Genomic DNA, 20747 nt, shown 5'->3' with positions numbered 1-20747 from the left:
TTAAATAACTGAGACAAGAGTTCACCATCTTGTATTTTCATAAAGTAATGTTAATTAGGACCAGATTCAGAATATATTTCATAACTATATTTTCTATCACTTCTATATACTGCATCTTTGTGGCATGCAGGAGTACAAATCAGTTGTTTATTACAAAGCAAGAAAACTAAGTCATTTCTCTAGTTTCCATTGACTTAGCAATCAAGGAAGTCACTTGGTCTTTATCATTAATGTATAATCCCCATTTTAATATTTAATACTGCATAAGATGTATCATTACCGGTCACATTTTTAAGATAGATCTAAAAGAGGAACTTCTGTACCCCAAGTGCAATTATAAATATTGATATCTCTATAAATATTCAACAATTATAATTCTATATGGGTCATTCCCTAAGTAAGTCAAGGAACTTATAAAAGCGGGACAGAGATAATAACAAAAACAAGGATACAGAAGTAAAAGAAGGAAGACATATAAATGCCCCAAGTAATATCTCATAATATTATCTATATTTTGCTTTGCTTTTAGATCATCTCAGTTTTGAACCATAGTGTTCAAACAGCATTTCTATACACTCTGTCAGGATGAAATCATCTTTGTTCCCACAGGAAGTTTCTACTGTGCATGTTAAAGAACTCACAAAATGAGTGATTAAATCTACCCAAGCTTACAAAACTGCTAATTTCTGGATTCAGACAATCTGATCCTGATGTTTATATTCTTTGTTTTGTTAAATATTTTGTTTAACCAAATGTATCTATACATGAATCAGACTATAGTCCCCTAGGCTCCTCTGTCCACGAAATTTCTCAGACAGGAATACTGGAGTGAGTTGCCATTTCCTTCTCCAGGGGATCTTCTTGATTCAGGGATCTAACTCACATCTCCTGCATTGGCAGAGAGATTCTTTACCACTGAGCCCCCAGGGAAGCCCATACATACCATACACAGATAATATTAACATACAATAGAATTCACATATTCATGTGTGATAAAAATAATTTTACCTGTTCTTCAGCTTTCATATCAGTTCTATGAATGCTCTCAGATTCATAAAAATGTTATGATATAACTAGCAGATGAAACTCTAATATCCATTTAAATAAATGCTGATTACCTCCCTGTTTCCTTTATTTTGAGAATTTTAAAATCATTGAATTTAGCCCAAGAATTTGACATGATTAAAAGGAAAATTTTGTTTTTTATCTGTCTTGTAAAGTATTTTATGATTCTCAAAGAAATAATGTTAAACAGATGACCATAAACAAAAGGGAAAGGCTACCCACTCCGGTATTCTGGCCTGAAGAATTCTATTGACTGTATAATTTGTGGGGTCGCAAAGAGTCTTACACAACTGAGTGACTCTCATTTTCACTTCACTTTAAAACAAATTACAATGCCAGAAATTTTCGGCTCTTAATCAAATTAATTACTGTTAATCAAGCTTCTTTGCTTTTCTTATCATGAAGGCTTTTCTGTTATATTTAGCTTAACAACGTTTTGAGAATATGCCTCCTTAGAAAATATATTTTCTTACCTCATGACAAAAAGAACTGATGGAATCAAAGATAAAAACTTTAGCTTCATTTGTGTGTGTGTGTGTGTGTGTGTGTGTGTGTGTGTGTGTTTGTGTGTGTATGTGTGCATGTTAGTTTCTTAGTTGTGTCCAACTATTTGTGACCCCATGGACTGTAGCTCACCAGGATACTCTGACCATGGAATTTTCCAAGCAAGAATAATGGAGGAGGTAACCGTGCTCTTCTCCAGGGAATTTTCCAAACCCAGGCATCTAACCTGGGTCTATTGTATTGCAGGCAGAATTTTTTTTTTTACAGCCAGAGCCACGAGGAAAGCACCTCCTTCATTTTTCAGTCAGTTGTGTTGCCCAGTCATGTCCAACTATTTGCAACCACATGGACTGCAGCATGCAGTCCCTGTCTTTACCAACTCCTCGTCCTTTACCAACTCCTGGGGCTTGCTCAAACTCATGTCCATTGAGTTCATGATGCCACCCAAAATCTCATTCACTGTAGTACACTTCTCCTCCTGCTTTCAATCTTTCCCAGCATCAGGGTCTCTTCTAATGAGTCAGTTCTTCACATCAGGTGGCCAAATTACTGGAGGTTCAGCTTCAGCATCAGTCTTTCCAATGACTATTCAGGACTGATTTCCTTTAGGATTGGCTGGTTTGACCTACTTGCAGTCCAAAGGAGTCTCAAGAGCCTTCTTCAACACCACAGTACAAAAGCATCGATTCTTTGGCACTTAGCTTTTTTATGGTCAAACTCTCACATGCATACTTTGCTACTCAAAAAACTATAGCTTTGACTATATGGACCTTCATCAGCAAAATTAATGTCTCTGCTTTTTAATATGTTGTCTAGGTTGGTCATAACTTTTCTTCCAAGGAGTAAGCGCCTTTTAATTTCATGACCACAGTCACCATCCATAATAATTTTGGAGCCCAAGAAAATAATGTGTGTCAATGTTTCCATTGTTTCCCCATCTATTTGCCATGAAGTGTTGGGAACAGATGCCATGATCTTAGTTTTCTAAATGTTGAGTTTTAAGCCAGCTTTTTCACTCTTCTCTTTCAGTTTCACCAAGAGGCTTTTTAGTTCTTTGCTTTCTGCCATAAGGGTGGTGTCATCTGCATATCTGGGGTTACTGATATTTCTCTCAGCAATCTTGATTCCAGCTTGTGCTTCATCCAGCCTGGAATTTCACAGGATGTACACTGCATATAAGTTAAATAAGCAGGGTGACAATATACAGCCTTGACATACTCCTTACCCGATTGGGAACCAGTCCCTTATTCCATGTTCTAACTATTGCATCTTGACCTGCATACAGATATCTCAGGAGGCACGTAAAGTGCCCAGATATTCCCATCTCTTGAAGAAATTTCCACAGTTTGTTGTGATCCAAACAGTCAAAGGCTTTGGCATAGTCAATAAAAAAGAAGTAAATGTTTTTCTGGAATTATTTTGCTTTTTCTATGATGCAACAGATGTTGGAAATTTGATCTCTGCTTCCTCTGCATTCTCTAAAACCAGCTTGAATATCTGGAAGCTCTTGGTTCATGTATTGTTGAAGCCTGGCTTGGAGAATTTTGAGCATCACATTGTTAGCATGTGAGATGAGTGTAATTGTGTCATAGTTTGAACATTCTTTGGTATTACCTGTCTTTGGGATCAGAATGAAAACTGACCTTTTTCAGTCCTGTGGCCACTGTTGAGTTTTCCAAATTTGCTGGCATGTTGAGAGCAGCACTTTAACAGCATCATCTTTTAGGACTTGGAATAGCTCAACTGGAATTCCATGATCTTCACTAGGTTTCTTCATAGTGATGCTACCTGAGGGCCACTTGAGTTCACACTCCAAGATGCCTGTCTCTAGGTGAGTAATCACACCATCATGGTTATTTGGGTCATTATGATCTTTTTTGCATAGTTCTGTGTATTTTTGCCACCTCTTTTTAACACCTTCTGCTTCTGTTATGTCTATCATTTCTGTTTTTTATTGTGTCCTTCTATGAAAGACAGTTATGACCAACCTAGACAGCATATTAAAAGGCAGAGACATCACTTTGTCAACAAAGGTCTGCCTAGTCAAGGCTATGGTTTTTCCAATAGTCATGTATGGATGAGAGAGTTAAAGGTCTGCCTAGTCAAGGCTATGGTTTTTCCAATAGTCATGTATGGATGAGAGAGTTGGATTATAAAGAAAGCTCAGTGCTGAATAATTGATGCTTTTGAACTGTGGTGTTGGAGAAGACTCTTGAGAGTCCCTTGGACTGCAAGGAGATCCAACCAGTCCATCCTAAAGGAGATCAGTCCTGGGTGTTCATTGGAGGGACTGATGTTGAGGCTGAAAATCCAATATTTTGGCCACCTGATGCAGAGAGCTGACTCATTTGAAAAGACCCTGATTCTGTGAAAGATTGAGGGCAGGAGGATAAGGAGACGACAGAGGATGAGATGGTTGGATGGCATCACTGACACAATGGATATGGGTTTGGGTGGACTCCAGGAGTTGGCTCTGGACAGGGAGGCCTGGTGTGCTACAGCTCATGGGCTTATAAAGAGTCAGATACAACTGAGCGACTGAACTGAACTGAACTGATGTATGAAATATTCCCTTAGTATCTCTAATTTTCTTGAAGCAATCACTAGTCTTTCCTATTCTACTCTTTTCCTCTATTTCTTAGCATTGATCATTGAGGAATGCTTTCTTATCTCTCCTTGCTATTCTTGGAACACTGCATTCAGATGGGTGTATCTTTCCTTTTCTCCTTTGTCTTTCACTTCTCTTCTTTTTTCAGCTATTTTTAAGGCCTTCTCAGACAACACTTTTGCCTTTTTGCATTTCTTTTTATTGGGGATGTTTTGATCATTGTCTCCTGTACAATGTCAGGAAACTCTGTCCATAGTTCTTCAGGCACTCTGTCTATGAGATCTAATCTCTTGAATCTATTTGTCACTTCCATTGCATAATCAATCTTAAGAGATTTGATTTAGGTCATACCTGAATGGTCTAGTAGGTTTCCCTCCTTTCTTCAATTTAAGTCTGAATTTGGCAATAAGGAGTTCATGATCTGAACCACAGTCACGTCCCGGTCTTGATTTTGCAGACTGTTTAGAGCATCTCCATCTTTGGCTGCAAAGAACATAATCAGTCTGATTTCAGTATTGACCATCTGGTGATGTCTCTGTGTAGAATTATCACTTGTATTGTTGGAAGAGGGTGTTCTCTATAACCACTGTGTTCTCTTGGCAAAACTCTTTTAGCCTTTGCCCTGTTTCATTTTGTTCTCCAAGGTCAAACTTGCCTGTTATTCCAGGTATCTCTTGACTTCCTACTTTTGTATTCCAACCCTTTATGATGTAAAAAACCTCTTTATTTGGTGTTAGAAGGTCTTGTAGGTCTTGATAGAACAATTCAACCCCAGATTCTTCATCATTAGTGGTTGGGGCATAGACCTGGGTTACTGTGATATTGAATGTTTTGCCTTGGAAATGAACAGAAATCATTCTGTAGTTTTTGAGACTGCCGAAGTACATTTCAGACTCTTCTGTTGACTATGGGGGATAATCCATTTCTTCTAAGGGATTCTTCAGTTCAGTTCAGTCACTCAGTCGTGTACGACTCTTTGCGACACCATGAATTGTAGCACGCCAGGCCTCCCTGTCCATCACCAACACCCAGAGTTCACTCAAACCCATGTCCATCGAGGCGGTGATGCCATCCAGCCATCTCATCCTTTGTCGTCCCCTTCTCCTCCTGCCTCCAATCCCTCCCAGCATCAGGGTCTTTTCCAGTGAGTCAACACTTCGCATGAGGTGGCCAAAGTATTGGAGTTTCAGCTTCAGCATCAGTCCTTCCAATGAACACCCAGGACTGGTCTCCTTTAGGATGGACTGGTTGGATCGCCTTGCAGTCCAAGGTAGTCTCAAGAGTCTTCTCCAACACCGCAGTTCAAAAGCATTAATTCTTCAGTGCTCAGCTTTCTTCACAGTCCAACTCTCACATCCATACATGACCACAGGAAAAACCATAGCGTTGACTAGATGGACCTTTGCTGACAAAGTAATATCTCTGCTTTTCAATATGTTATCTAGGTTGGTCATAACTTTCCTTCCAAGGAGTAAGCGTCCTTTAATTTCGTGGCAACAATCACCATCTGCAGTGATTTTGGAGCCCCCAAAAATAAAGTATGACACTGTTTTCACTGTTTCCCCATCTATTTCCCATTAAGTGATGGGACCAGATGCCATGATCTTCGTTTTCTGAATGCTCAGTTTTAAGACAACTTTTTCACTCTGCTCTTTCACTTTCATCAACAGGCTCTTTAGCTTCTCTTCACTTTCTGCCATAAAGGTGATGTCATCTGCATATCTGAGGTTACTGATATTTCTCCCACCAATATTGATTTCATCATGTGTTTTTTCCAGTCTAGCGTTTCTCATGATGTATTCTGCTTATAGGTTAAATAAGCAGGGTCACAATATACAGCCTTGACATACTCCTTTTCGTATTTGGAGCAAGTCTGTTGTTCCATGTCCAGTTCTAACTGTTGCTTCCTGACCTGCATATAGGTTTCTCGAGGCAGGTCAAGTGGTCTGGTATTCCCATCTCTTTCAGAATTTTCCACAGTTTATTGTGATCATACAGTAAAAGGCTTTGGCATAATCAATAAAGCAGAAATAGATGTTTTTCTGGAACTCTCTTGCAACTTAAATGGTAAATGATTGGAAGGCATTTTTTAAGTTTTTCTGTTTAAATCCTGTTTCTCCAATTAACCTACACATTTAATCCACTGGATAATTTAGCAAAATACCACTTTCAGGCTCTATTCCAAGAGTAAATGATAACATTTGCCTGGAGTGGTACCTGGTGTCAATATAACTTTTTTTTGTTTGTTTTAACGGTGGTAACATGTGTGTGTGTGTGTATAATATATTATATGAAAATTTACTGAAAAAATAATCTCCATAGTAAGATCCCATAGGTGATCCATCTACACATGTGAATTTGAGATGCATTCATTTTAACTACTCTAAAAATCATTCATATGTACTTTTTTCATTTAAAGCCTTATGGAACAACAGACTGGTTCCAAATAAGAAAACGAGTTCATCAAGGCTGTATATTGTCACCCTGTTTATTTAACTTATATACAGAGTATGTCATGAGAAATGCTGGACTGGAAGAAACATAAGCTGGACTCAAGATTGCTGGGAGAAATATTAATAACCTCAGATATGCAGATGACACCACCCTTGTGGCAGAAAGTGAAGAGGAACTAAAAAGCCTCTTGATGAAAGTGAAAGTGGAGAGTGAAAAAGTTGGATTAAAGCTCAACATTCAGAAAACGAAGATCATGGCATCCGGTCCCATCACTTCATGGCAAATAGATGGGGAAACAGTGGAAACAGTGTCAGACTTTATTTTTGGAGGCTCCAAAATCGCTACAGATGGTGACTGCAGCCATGAAATTAAAAGACGCTTACTCCTTGGAAGGAAAGTTATGACCAACTTAGATAGCATATTCAAAAGCAGAGACATTACTTTGCCAACAAAGGTCCATCTAGTCAAGGCTATGGTTTTTCCTGTGGTCATGTATGGATGTGAGAGTTGGACTGTGAAGCAGGCTGAGCACCGAAGAATTGATGCTTTTGAACTGTGGTGTTGGAAAAGACTCTTGAGAGTCCCTTGGACTGCAAGGAGATCCAACCAGTCCATTTTGAAGGAGATGAGCCCTGGAATTTCTTTGGAAGGAATGATGCTAAAGCTGAAACTCCAGTACTTTGGCCACCTCGTGCGAAGAGTTGACTCATTGGAAAAGACCCTGATGCTGGGAGGGATTGGGGGCAGGAGGAGAAGGGGACGACAGAGGATGAGATGGCTGGATGGCATCACGGACTCGATGGACGTGAGTCTGAGTGAACTCCGGGAGTTGGTGATGGACAGGGAGGCCTGGCGTGCTGCCATTCATGTGGTCGCAAAGAGTCGGACACGACTGAGTGACTGATCTGATCTGATCTGATCTACGATTAAAGGTTGGTGCAGCTGTTAGGTAGCAGTCAAGTAGCTATGATGGATATACACAAACTGCAAACAAACTTCTTTAGACATTAAATTGATGAAATGTAATGACTTTTCATCAAAATTTCAGTTTAGATATGTAAATATAGTGTTAAATTTGATTGATATTTGCCATAATCGATGTCCTACTTTGACATAGCAAGTATGCTAACATTAATGAATTAAAAACTCTTTTGACAGATTTCTGCTTAACCAGTTCATTGGTCAAACAAAGTTTATTTTTAGTTTCCATTGAATAAAACATATTGACTTTTGACCTCTATAAGCTGTATGTACCTAATTAGGATGCTGCAACTTCCATTTACTTTTTTGCTGCCAAAATGTGTTTTATGCTTAGGAAAAGTTAGATATGTGTTCACAGACATGCTAATATCACTCCACTTGCTATTAAATTTTTTTCATTTAATTAAAATTTTATGCTAAGTAGTACAATATGAATATAAAATAATTGCTTCAAAGAAGATCAAATTGAACTTTTCAGAAAGAGTTATAAAGGGCAATGTTCACTAAAATGTGTCAGAGAATTATGTCTAAGTAACAAAAGAGCAGAAGATTCAGAAAATTTACTATAAAATTTCATATTTTAAAGCGTTTCAAGACTGCTAAATACACATTGTATTTCATTGGATTCAAAACTGGATGTTGCAGAGTATGTATTATGGGTGTGGTTTGTGTAATAAAGATGATGCATGACTCTATCCAGTGTATGACTAACCAGTGAACATATATGTAAAGAAAAGGCAAAAGCCGTACTTCAAATAATGGAAGGTAAATGTGCACTTCTTTGTTTCAACTATCTATGAATCACATATATTTAAGGTAGGGCTTCCCAGGTGGCACCATTGTTAAAGACTCTGTCCACCAATGCAGGAGATGCAAGAGACAAGGGTTTGATTCTTGGGTCAGGAAGATCCCCTGGAGGAGGAAATGGCAACTCACTCCCTTATTCTTGCCTGGAAAATCCCATGGACAGAGGAGCTTGAGGGCTACATTTCATAGGATTGCAAAGATTCAGACACAACTGAAGCCACTTTAAGCACACGCACACACACACACACACACACACACACACATGTTCTTATAAATAAAAGTCTTCTAAACACAATTTGTTAATCTTATCAATAAAATTTAGCTCTAATTTCAGGTTTTTGTAGTTTAATTCTCAGTGTGTACATGAATGTACATGTATGTGGAGAAAGTTTTCCGAATGATCTGAGATGGACACAAAATACATTTATCTTCACCATTTCAGAAACTCAATAAGGAGTTATTTATTTCTGTATTTATTTTTTAATCAATTTATTTATTTTAATTTGTGGGTAATTTCTTTATAATATTGTGATGGGTTTTGCCATATATTGACATGAATTACACACGGGTGCACATGTGTCTCCCCATCCTGAACTGCCTCCCATCTCCCTCCCCACCCTCTCCTTCTAGGATGTCCCAGAGCACAGACTTTGAGTGCCCTGCTTCATGCATCAAACTTGCACTGGTCATTTATTTTACATATGGTAATATACATGTTTCAATGCTATTCTCTCAAATCATCCCACCCTCCCCTTCTCCCACAGAGTCCAAAAGTCGGTTCTTTCTATTTGTGTTTCTTTTGCTGCCATTGGTCATCGTCAATGGCTATGGATCATTCATTGGATCATCAGGATCGTCATTGCTAAGTTGCTTCAGTTGTGTCCGACTCTGTGCGACCCCAGAGATGGCAACCTACCAGGCTCCCCCATCCCTGGGATTCTCCAGGCAAGAATACTGGAGTGAGTTGCCATTTCCTTCTCCAAGAATCGTCATTACCATCATTCTAAATTCGATATATATTTGTTAAGATACTGTATTGACATTTCTCTTTCATGACTTACTTCACACTGTATAATAGTCTCCAGTTTCGTCCACCTCATTACAACTGACTTAAATGTGTTCTTTTTTTTACAGCTGAGTAATATAGACCAGTTTCTAACACCATACACACACCAAAAAAAAAAAAAAAAAACTCAAAATGGATTAAAGATCTAAATGTAAGACCACATAAATTATTTATCCAACGTGAGATGAAATAGTATTTTTATTAAATTACACAACTATATATTTCCAATTAAAGAAAAAAATACAATGCACTTTTGTTTGTTACACATATGTGTGAAGAATGTTTTTCTTGCAGTCATTGTATTTCTTCAACAAATATCTAAGTTTGTAAGTATTATTTCATTCTTATTTAATGGATAAGAAAACTGACATTCAAATAAGACGATTAGGAACAGATCTGAGATTCAAACAAAGTTTCTGACTCTTAGGATCTTTGTGGGCTTAATCACTGCATGTCAATATTCTTCCAGAATGTTCCCTGAAAGAATGGGCAGAACAAAGGGCAAGCTCTCACGTAAGATTCAGTTTTGAGACTGGTTTTTAGCCCAAGTGCTCATTTGTGTAACTGTGGGCAAATAACCTTTCCTTCAGCCTAAATTCCAGATTTGTGGAGTGTAGTGATTGTGTATATTATTTTAAATATTAATTTTATTATTGAAAGATTTTTTTTTTATATTCTCATATCAGGGACACATTTTTTAATTAGCAAGTTGACCAGAGACCCATTTTCTCCTTATTTTCTTGGCTGTTATCTTATCTTATTCTTCTAACTCACATGAAAATAACCCTCTGATAATGGTACGAAATCAAACAAAAACTTCAGTTGAACAGTTAATTGAAATCTGTGGTAGAAATGATTGAATTTATTATATTAGAAGTTAATCATAAATGTTTATGATTTTCAAATCTGCTCTGTCCTGGTTCTGTTTAGTTGACTATGCTTGTTGACTGTTTATACTGTCTGTACCTGAAATGTCTAAGTATGATACCTGGGCTACTTGCTAATATTTTTCTTTAAAAGTAAAATTCTACAGCTTACTTGTAGAGTAATGATTGCAGTTCATCATGAATGAGCAAAACACTCAGAGTATGGCTCTGCTGATCTTTCTGTTCTGAACCAGTTTAGTTACCAGATGAATTTCAAACATTTATTTGTTAAACTTGGCAAATACAAGTAATGCATGTTTCATTTGAAAAAGATTTTACAAAATCCCATATGCTATATCAGGAGAAGGAACTGACAACCCACTCCAGTATTCTTGCCTGGAAAACTCCATGGGCAGAGGAGCCTGGAAGGCTAGAGTCCATGAGTTCGCAAAGAGTAGGATATGACTGAGTGACTAGCACACATATGCTATATCAAGGTGTCTATCTGAGGAATGTCAAAGTCAGATTCACTTATGTGACTCATTCTAAAATGATATGAAAATCAGTTGCTGTTATTTTTTTATGTGCTCATATAGGCCTTGAATTTTTTAAAATTAATTTATTTTAACTGGAGGCTAATTACTTTACAATATTGTAGTGGATTTTGCCAACATCAACATGAATCAGCCACAGGCGCACCTGTGTTCCCAATCCAGAACCCCCTCCCACCTCCCTCCACATCCCATCCCCCAGGTTCATACCAGTGCACCAGGTGTGAGCACCCTGTCTCATGCATCAAACCTGGACCAGCGATCCACTTCATATATAATAATGTACATATATCAGTGCTACCCTCTCAAATCATCCCACTCTCGCCTTCTCCCACAGAGTCCAAAAGACCATTCTTTACATCTGTATCTCTTTCTCTGTCTAGCATATAGGGTCATCGTTACCATCTTTCTAAATTCCATACATATGTGTTACTATACTATACTGGTGCTTTTGTTTCTAACTTACTTCACTCTGTATAATAGGCTCTGCTTTCATCCACCTCATTAGAACTGATTCAAATACATTCTTTTTAATAGCTGATTAATATTCCATTGTGTATATGTACCACAGCTTTCTTATCCATTTGTCTGCCGATGGATATCTAGGTTGCTTCCATGTCCTAGCTATTGTGAACAGTGCTATGATGATCATTGGGATACACATGTCTCTTTCAATTCTGGTTTCCTCGGTGTGTATGCCCAGAATTGGGATTGCTGGGTCATATGACAGTTCTATTTCCATTTTTTTAAAGAAATTTCCACACTGTTCTCCATAATAGCTGTACTAATTTGAATTGCCACCAACACTGTAAGAGGGTTCCCTTTTCTCTGTACCCTCTCCAGCATTTATTGTTTGTAGACTTTTGGATAGCAGCCATTCTAACTGGCATGAGATGGTACCTCATTGTGGTTTTGATTTGCATTTCTCTAATAATGAGTGATGTTGAGCATTTTTTCATATGTTTCTTAGCCATCTGTATATCTTCTTGGGGAAATTTCTGTTTAGGTCTTTGGCTCATTTTTTGATTTGGTCGCTTATTTTTCTGGAATTGAGCTGCAGAAGTTGCTTGTATATTTTTGTGATTAATTCTTTGTCAGTTGCTTCATTTGCTACTATTTTCTCCCATTCTGAAGGCTGTCTTTTCACCTTGCGTAGAGTTTCCTTCATTATGCAAAAGCTTTCAAGTTTAATTAGGTCCCATTTGTTTATTTTTGCTTTTATTTCCACTAATCTGGGAGGTGGGTCATAGAGGATCCTGCTGTGATTTATGTCGGAGACTCCTTTTCCTACGTTTTTCTCCAGGAGTTTTATAGTTTCTGCTCTTATGTTTAGATCTTTAATCCATTTTGAATTTATGTTTGTGTATGGTTTTAAAAAGTGTTCTAGTTTCATTTTTTTACAAGTGTTTGACCAGTTTTCCCAGCACCACTTGTTAAAGAGCTTGTCCCTTCGCCATTGTATATTCTTGTCTACTTTGTCAAAGATAAGGTGTCCCTAGGTGCATGGATTAATCTCTGGGCTTTCTATTTTGTTCCATTGATCTATATTTCTGTCTTTGTACCAGTACCATACTGTCTTGATGAATGTGGCTTTGTAGTATATTTTGAAATCAGGCAGATTGATTCCTCCAGTTCCATTCTTTTTTCTCAAGAATGCTTTGGCTATTAGAGGTTTTTTGTATTTCCATATAAATTGTGAAATTATTTGTTCTAGTTCTCTGAAAAATACCATTGGTAGCTTGATAGGGATTGCATTGAATTTATAGATTTCTATGGGTAGTATACTCATTTTCATTATATTGATTCTTTCAATCCATGAAGATGGTTTGTTTCTCCATCTATTTGTGTCATCTTTGATATCTTTCATCAGTGTTTTATAGTTTTCTATATATACGTCTTTTGTTTCATTAGATAGGTCTATTCCTAAGTATTTTATTCTTTTAATTGCAATGGTGAGTGGAATTGTTTCATTAATTTCTCCTTCTCTTTTCTCATTGTTGGTGCATAGGAATGCAAGGGATTTCTTGTGTTAATTTTATATCCTGCAACTTTAATATATTCATTGATTAGCATTGGAGAAGGAAATGGCAACCCACTCAAGTGTTCTTACCTGGAAAATCCCAGGGACAGAGGAGCCTAGTGGGCTGCCATCTATGGGGTCGCACAGAGTCAGACACAACTGAAGCGACTTAGCAGCAGCAGCTCTAATAAATTTCTGGTGGAGTCTTTAAGGTTTTCTATGCAGAGGATCATGTCATCTGCAAACAGTGAGAGTTTTACTTCTTTTTTCAATCTGGATTCTTTTATTTCTTTTTCTTCTCTCATTTATGTGGCTAAACCTTCCAAAACTATGTTGAATAGTAGTGGTGAAAGTGGACACCCTTGTCTTGCTCCTGACTTTAGGGGAAATGCTTTCAATTTTTCACCATTGAGGATAATGTTTGATGTGGGTTTATCATATATGGCTTTTATTATGTTGAGGTATGTTCCTTCTATTCCTGCTTTTTGGAGGGTTTTTATCATAAATGAATATTGAATTTTGTCAAAGGCTTTCTCTGCATCATTGAGATTATTGTATGGTTTTTATTTTTCAATTTGTTACTGTGGTGTACCACATTGATTGATTTGTGGATATTAAAGAATCCTTGTATCCCTGGGATAAAGCCCACTTGGTCATGATGTATGATCTTTTTAATATGTTCTTGGATTCTGTTTGCTAGAATTTTGTTAAGGATTTCTACATCTATGTTTATCACTGATATTGGCCTGTAGTTTTCTTTTTGTGGCATCATTGCCTGGTTTGGGTATTAGGGTGATGGTGGCCTCATAAATTAGTTTGGAAGTTTACCTTCTCTGCAATTTTCTGGAAGAGTTTGAGTAGGATAGGTGTTAGCTTTTCTCCAAATTTTTTGTAGAATTCAGCTGTGAAGCCGTCTGGACCTGGGGTTTTGTTTGCTGGAATATCTGATTACAATTTCGATTTTCGTGCTTGTGATGGGTCTTAAGATTTTCTATTTCTTCCTGGTTCAGTTTTGGAAAGTTATACTTTTGTAAGAATTTGTCCATTTCTTCCAAGCTGTCCATTTTATTGGTGTATAGTTGCTGATAGTAGTCTCTTATGATCCTTTGTATTTCTGTGTTTTCTGTCCAGATATTCCTATTATCATTTGTAATTTTGTTGATTTGATTCTTCTCCCATTTTTTCTTGACAAGTATGGCTAATGGTTTGTCTATTTTATTTATCTTCTCAAAGAGCCAGCTTTTAGCTTTGTTGACTTTTGCTATGGCCTCCTTTGTTTCTTTTGCATTTATCTCTGCCCTAATTTTTATGATTACTTTCCTTCTACCCTGGGGTTCTTCATTTTTTCCTTTTCTAGTTGCTTTAGGTGTAGAGTTAGGTTATCTGATTTTTCTCTTGTTTATTTAGGTAAGACTGTATTGTTATGAACCTTCTCCTTAGCACTGCATTTACTGAGTCCCATAGGTTTGGACTGTTGTGTTTCATTTTCATTAGTTTCTATGCATATTTTGATTTCTTTTTTGATTTCACCTGTGATTTGTTGGTTATTCAGAGGCATGTTGTTTAGCCTCCATATGTTTGTATTTTTAATAGTTTTGTCCTGTAGTTGGCATCTAATCTTACTGGATGGTGATCAGAAAAGATGCTTGGAATGATTTCATTTTTTTATTTTTTTTTTTTAATTTACCAAGGCAAGGCTGTCAAACTTCTGCACTCAATACATCATCAAAACTGGAAAACTCAGCAGTGGCCACAGGACTGGGAAATGTCAGTGTTCATTCCAATTCCAAAGAAAGGCAATGTCAAAGAATGCACAAACTACCACACAATAGCACTCATCTCATATGCTAGTAAAGTGATGCTCAAAATTCTCCAAGCCAGGCTTCAACAGTACGTGAACCATGATCTTCCAGATGCTGAAGCTTGTTTTAGAAAAGACAGAGATCAAATCGCCAACATCTGGTGGATGATTGCAAAAACAAGAGAGTTTCAGAAAAACATATATTTCTGCTTTATTGACTATGCCAAAGCCTTTGACTGTGTGGATGACAATAAACTGTGGAAAATTTTGAAGGAGATGGGAATACCAGACCACCTGACCTGCCTCTTGAGAAATCTGTATGCAGGTCAGGAAGCAACAGTTAGAATTTGGCATGACACAACCAGACTGGTTCCAAATAAGACTAGGAGTACGTCAAGGCTGTATATTGTCACCCTGCTTGTTTAACTTATATTCAGAGTACATTATGATAAATGCTGGTCTGGAGGAAGCACAAGCTGGAATCAAGATGGCTGGGAGACATATCGATAACCTCAGATATGCAGATGACACCACATTTATGGCAGAAAGTGAAGAAGAACTTAACAGCCTCTTGATGACAGTGAAAGAGGAGAGTGAAAAAGTTAGTTTATAGCTCAACACTCAGAAAACTAACATCATGGATCTTGTCTCAACACTTCTTAGCAAATATATGGGGAAAAAGTGGATACCGTGGCTGACTTTATTTTTCTGGGCTTCAAAATCACTGCAGATGGTGATTGCAGCCATGAAGTTAAAAGATGCTTACTCCTTGGAAGGAAAGTTTTGATCAACCTAGACAGCATATTAAAAAGCAGATACATTACTTTGTAAACAAAGGTCCATCTAGTTAAGGCTATGGTTTTTCCAGTGATCATGTATGAATGTGAGAGTTGGACTGTGAAGAAGGCTGAGTGCCAAAGAATTGGTACTTTTGAACTGTGGTGTTGAAGAAGACTCTTGAGAGTCCCTTGGACTGCAAGGAGATCCAACCAGTCCATCCTAAAGGAAATCAGTCATGGGTGTTCATTGGAAGGACTGATGTTGAAGCTGAAATACCAATACTTTGGCCACCTGATGTGAAGAGCTGACTTATTTGAGAAGACCCTGATGCTGTGAAACACTGAGGGCTGGAGGAGAAGGGGATGACCGTGGATGAGATGGTTCGATGGCATCACCGACTCAATGCACATGGGTTTGGGTAGACCCAGCAGTTGGTGATGGATAGGGAGGCCTGGCGTGCTGCGGTTCATGGGGTCAGAAAGAGTCACACACGACTAGGCAACTGAACTGAACTGAACTGAAGGCTAGATTTATGGCCCAGGTTGTGAACTATCCTGGGGAAGGTTCTATGTACACTTGAGAAAAAGGTGAAATTCCTTGTTTTGGGGTGAAATGTCCTATAGATATCTATTAGGTCTAATTGGTCCTTTGTACCATTTAAAGTTTGTGCTCCCTTGCTATTTTTCAGCTTAGTTTATCTATCCATAGGTGTGAGTTGGGATATTAAAGTCTCCCAATATTATTATGTTATTGTTAATTTCCCCTTTGATACTTGTTAGCATTTGCCTTACATATTGTGGTGCTCCTATGTTGGGTGCATATGTATTTATAATTGTTATATCTTCTTTTATTGACCCTTTGATCATTATGTAATGTTCTTGTTTGTCTCTTTTCACAGCCTTTATTTCAGTGTCTATTACCTAATATGAGTATTGCTACTCTAGGTTTTTTTTTGGTCTCCATTTACATAGAATATCTTTTTCCAGCCCTTCACTTTCAGTCTGTCTGTGCCCCTTGTTTTGAGGTGGGTCTCTTGTAGACAGCATATTTAGGGGTCTTTTTTGTATCTAGTCAGCCAGTCTTTGTCTTTTGGTTGGGGCATTCAACCCATTTAATTCTTGATAAGTATGATCCTGTTGCCATTTATTTTGTTGTTTTGGGTTCAAGTTTATACACTTTTTCTGTGTTTCCTGTCTAGGAAATATCCTTTAGCATTTGTTAAAGAGCTGGTTTGGTGGTGCTGAATTCTCTCAGCTTTTGCTTGTCTGTTAAGTTTTTGATTTCTCCTTCATATTTGAATGAGATCCTTGCTGTGTACATTAATCTGGGTTGAAGGTTTTTCTCTTTCATCATTTAAAGTATGTCTTGCCATTCCCTTCTGTCCTGAAGAGTTTCTATTGAAAGATCAGCTGTTATCCTTAAGGGATTTCCCTTGTGTGTCATTTGTTGCTTTTCCCTTGCTGGTTTTAATATGTATTCTTTGTGTTTTATCTTTGTTAATTTGATTAATATGTGACTTGGGGTGTTTCACCTTGGGTTTATCATGTTTGGCACTCTCTGGGTTTCTTGGACTTGGGTGGCTATTTCCCGCCCCATTTTAGGGAAGTTTTCAACTGTTATCTCCTCAAGCATTTTCTCATGGCCTTTCTTTTTGTTTTCTTTTTCTGTGACTCCTATGATTTGAATATTAGGGCATTTGACATTGTCCCAGAGGTCTCTGAGGTTGTCCTCATTTCTTTTAATTCATTTTTTCCTCTCTACTTCATTTATTTCCACCATTCTATCTTCCACCTCACTTACCGAATCTTCTGCCTCATTTATTCTACTGTTGGCTTCCTCCAGAATGCTAATGAATTATTCATTATTGATTGATTCCTTATCATGTCTTCTAGGTCCTTGTTAAACATTTCTTGCACCTTTTCAGTCCTTGGCTCCAGACTATTTATCTGTAACTTCATTTTGTTTTCAAGATGTTGGATCATTTTTACTATCATTATTCTGAATTCTATTTCAGGTAGACTCCCTATCTCCTCCTCTTTTGTTTGGTTTAGTGGGCATTTATCATGTTCCTTTATCTGCTGAGTATTTCTCTGTCTTTTCCTCTTGTTTAGATTGCTGTGTTTGGGGTGGCCTTTCTGTAGCTGGAAGTTTGTGGTTCCTCTTTATTGTGGAGGTTCCTCCCTGTGGGTGGCATTGGACAAGTGACTTGTTGAGGTTTCCTGATTAGGGAAGTTTGCGTTGGTGTTCTGGTGGGTGGAGCTGGATCTCTTCTCTCTGTAGTGCAATGAAGTTTCCAGTAGTGAGTTTTGAGTTGTCTATGGATTTGGTGTGACTTTGGCCAGCATGTGTATTAATGCTCAGGGCTATATTCCTGTGTTCCTGGATAATTAGTGTGGAACTTGATGGCTATTGAATGGAGCTTGGTTTCAGTGTAGGTATGGAAACTTTTGGATGAGCTGTTGCTGTTTAATCGTCCCTGGAGTCAGGAGTTTCCTGCTGTTCTCAAGTTTGGGATTTAAGCCTCTTGCCTCTGGTTTTCAGTCTTATTCTTATAGTAGCCTGAAGAATTCTCCATCCATACTGCACCAATGATAAAACATCTAGCTTAATGGTGAAAAGATTCTCCACAGTGAGGTACACCCAGAGAGGTTTGCAGAGTTACACAGAGAAGAGAAGAGGGAGGAGGGAGATAGAGGTGACCAGGAGGAGAAGAGGGGGAATCAAAAGGGGAGAGTGCAATCTAGCCAGTAATCAATTCCCTATGTGCTGTCTACAGCCTGGAACACACAGAGAGGTTCACAAAGTTACACAGAGAGGAGAAGAGGATGGAAGGAGATAGAGGTTACCAGGAGGAGAAGAGGGAAAGCCAAAAGGAGAGAGACAGATCTAGCCAGTAATCAGATCCCTAAGTGTTCTCCACAGCCCAGTATACCCAAAGAGATTCAAAGTTGGGTAGAGAAGAGAAGGGGGCGGGAGGAGATAGAGGTGACCTGAGGGAGAAAAAAGAGAGTCAAAATGGGGAGAGGGCAATCAAGCCAGTAATCACACTCCTAAGTAAAAAGGGGTACTGAAGATTGGATTCTTAAAGGTACAAAATTGATAACAAATATCAAAAAGCAAAGATTAGAAATCTAGAGTAGAGGTTAAACTCTCAAAAATACAATATGAAAAAAATAAAAATAAAAAAATAAAATCACAAAAATTATTTTTAAAATATATGAAATTTACTTTAATAATAGGGTCTTTTCCCCCCCAAGGTAATAGTGGGTTCTAAAAATGATAATTAAAGAAGTACTAAAGGACTTAAAATATTTTTTTAATTTAAAAATTGATAATAGTAAAATGTATCTAGGAATTTCTCTGCAGCTGTTGAGGGCAGTGTGAAGTCCGTTCAGTTTCAGATAGTTCCTTGTTCCAGCTTGTACTTCTTCTCGAGTTCTATAGCCCCCTTCCAATGTATTTGGTGCTAACTACAGGGTTTTAATCTGTTGTACCTGTCACTTCCAAAGCGGTTCCTTCTGTTTGTTTTGGCTTCTTCTGTTTGCAAGTCTCTTTAGTGTCTAATTTCCACCCTGACACAAGGGGTCGGAAGTGGTCACTTATTTAGGTTCACTTGTTCATTTGTGCTGTGGGGAGGGAAGAGTACTGCAAACAAACAGCACTAGTGTGTGGGAGAAGTGCTCGCAGTGTCTGGGCCACACTAGGTTTTCCCCTGCTCACGGCGTGTGTGCTTTCCCAGTCTATACTACTCAGGCTCCAGGTTGCTCTGCAGGAGAACTGTCTAAAGTGGGCCCTGCATTGCATGCATTTCCCAGGTCTAAGCCTCTCAGGTTCATGTTCTCAGATACTCCACAAAGGCACTCAGTTGGGCCTGCTTTTTGTGCCCTTCCCAGGTCCAAGCAGCTCAGGTGACCAGGTGCTTGGCGAACACACTGTCCCCAGATGGGGTGGTGCATTTTATCACCTCCCCGATCCCAGCTACTAGGTTTCCTTAGTGTGCAGTGAGAATGCTGTCTCAGGTGTGTGGTGTCTCCTCTGGGGAGCTGATCTCTGGCTGCGACCCTCCTGGTGGATGTCAGGATGCCAGGAAGACTTGGTTAGCAACTGGGGGCCTGCTCACAGTTTGGTGGAGGATGCTGTCTCTGGGGCCAAGATTGCCCTTTTCCCTCAAGCTCTGGCTATTGCCCCCCTGCCTCTGCTTCCAGTGGGCTGTGGGCTGGTCTGCAGCCAGCTAGTTCTCCTCTGGTAATGGCTCAACCGTTTGTTCTGTGAACGGGCCTGGTAGTGACTTAGGTTGGAGTTTTTCACGGGAAAACTCTCTCTCTCTCTCTCTTTTTTTTTCTCACTGACTATCCCACAGTTTGTGTTGCTGTCTCACGTTAGCTCCCTCAGATTGTCCTCAGGGCATTCAGGCCTGGTCCTTACCCTAAGCAATGCAGCCCATGCCTCCCTGTTCAGCCTCCACTTGCTGGTGGCGGACACGAGCATCTGGTCTACTTCCCTGCTGGGAGTTGCAGTTAGGTGCATAATCTGTGGGTTTTATTTAGTTATTTTTTTCCTTCCGGTTATGTTACCCTCTGAGATTCTAAAACTTCCCACAGACCCGCTGGTGAGAGGGTTTCCTGCTGTTTGGAAATTTCTCCTCTTTCACGACTCCCTCCCCAGGATGGTCTCCATCCCTAACTCTTTTGTCTCTCTTTTAATCTTTTATATTCTCTCCTACCTCCTTTTAAAGACAGTGGGCTGCCTTTCTGGGTGCCTGGTGTCCTCTGCCAGCGTTCAGAAGTTGTTTTGTGGAATTTTTTCAGCATTCAAATGATCTTTTGATGAATTTGTGGGAGAGAAAGTGGTCTCCCCGTCCTATTCCTCTGCCATCTTAGGACTGCCCCTCTTCCCCAAAATTGCTATATGTTTTAAAATGTAATGCTTTTGCCAGCTAATGAACAATAAAATTCAGGCTATAAGAAATTAAGAAATTACTGGAAATGAATTAACTATGTAATTACTTATATAAACTGTGCACAGAATTTTCCTTTCAAAATTCTTAAATTTGGAATGGTCAAACCCTGCTCCCTATCCTGTGCAATTTTTCCTCTATGGGTTCATTCTCTTCAGTTCTTATTTTAAAAGATACTGGAAATTACATATGGTAGATTCAGGACAATTGTTTGTAATATTCTATTTTGCAGTGCTCTCTTTTGGGTTTATTTAATTTGGAAAAAAAAAGCATTATTTGTACACTAC

The 20747-nt window shown here is 38.5% G+C and overlaps 1 protein-coding gene across 3 annotated transcripts in view; it reads right to left on the bottom strand.

The window, feature by feature from the left end:
* Window positions 1–20747, bottom strand: part of LOC538674 (protocadherin-11 X-linked) — an 801970-nt gene that overhangs the window by 13434 nt on the left and 767789 nt on the right. Inside the window, exon 7 of one of the 3 annotated variants that reach the window (XM_059883737.1) lies at window positions 4545–4660. The exons of the other annotated variants lie outside the window; for them this stretch is intronic. Coding sequence (XP_059739720.1) covers window positions 4560–4660 — 101 coding nt within the window. The 3' untranslated portion in view covers window positions 4545–4559. Of the gene's footprint in view, window positions 1–4544; window positions 4661–20747 lie in introns of those variants that run through there. 3 annotated transcript variants of the gene reach the window in all.

Source organism: Bos taurus, chromosome X, assembly GCF_002263795.3.
Source record: "Bos taurus isolate L1 Dominette 01449 registration number 42190680 breed Hereford chromosome X, ARS-UCD2.0, whole genome shotgun sequence".
Classification (NCBI taxonomy): Eukaryota; Metazoa; Chordata; class Mammalia; order Artiodactyla; family Bovidae; genus Bos; species Bos taurus.
Note: the sequence above shows the minus strand (reverse complement) of the source record. Positions and strands in the feature narration are given on the sequence as shown.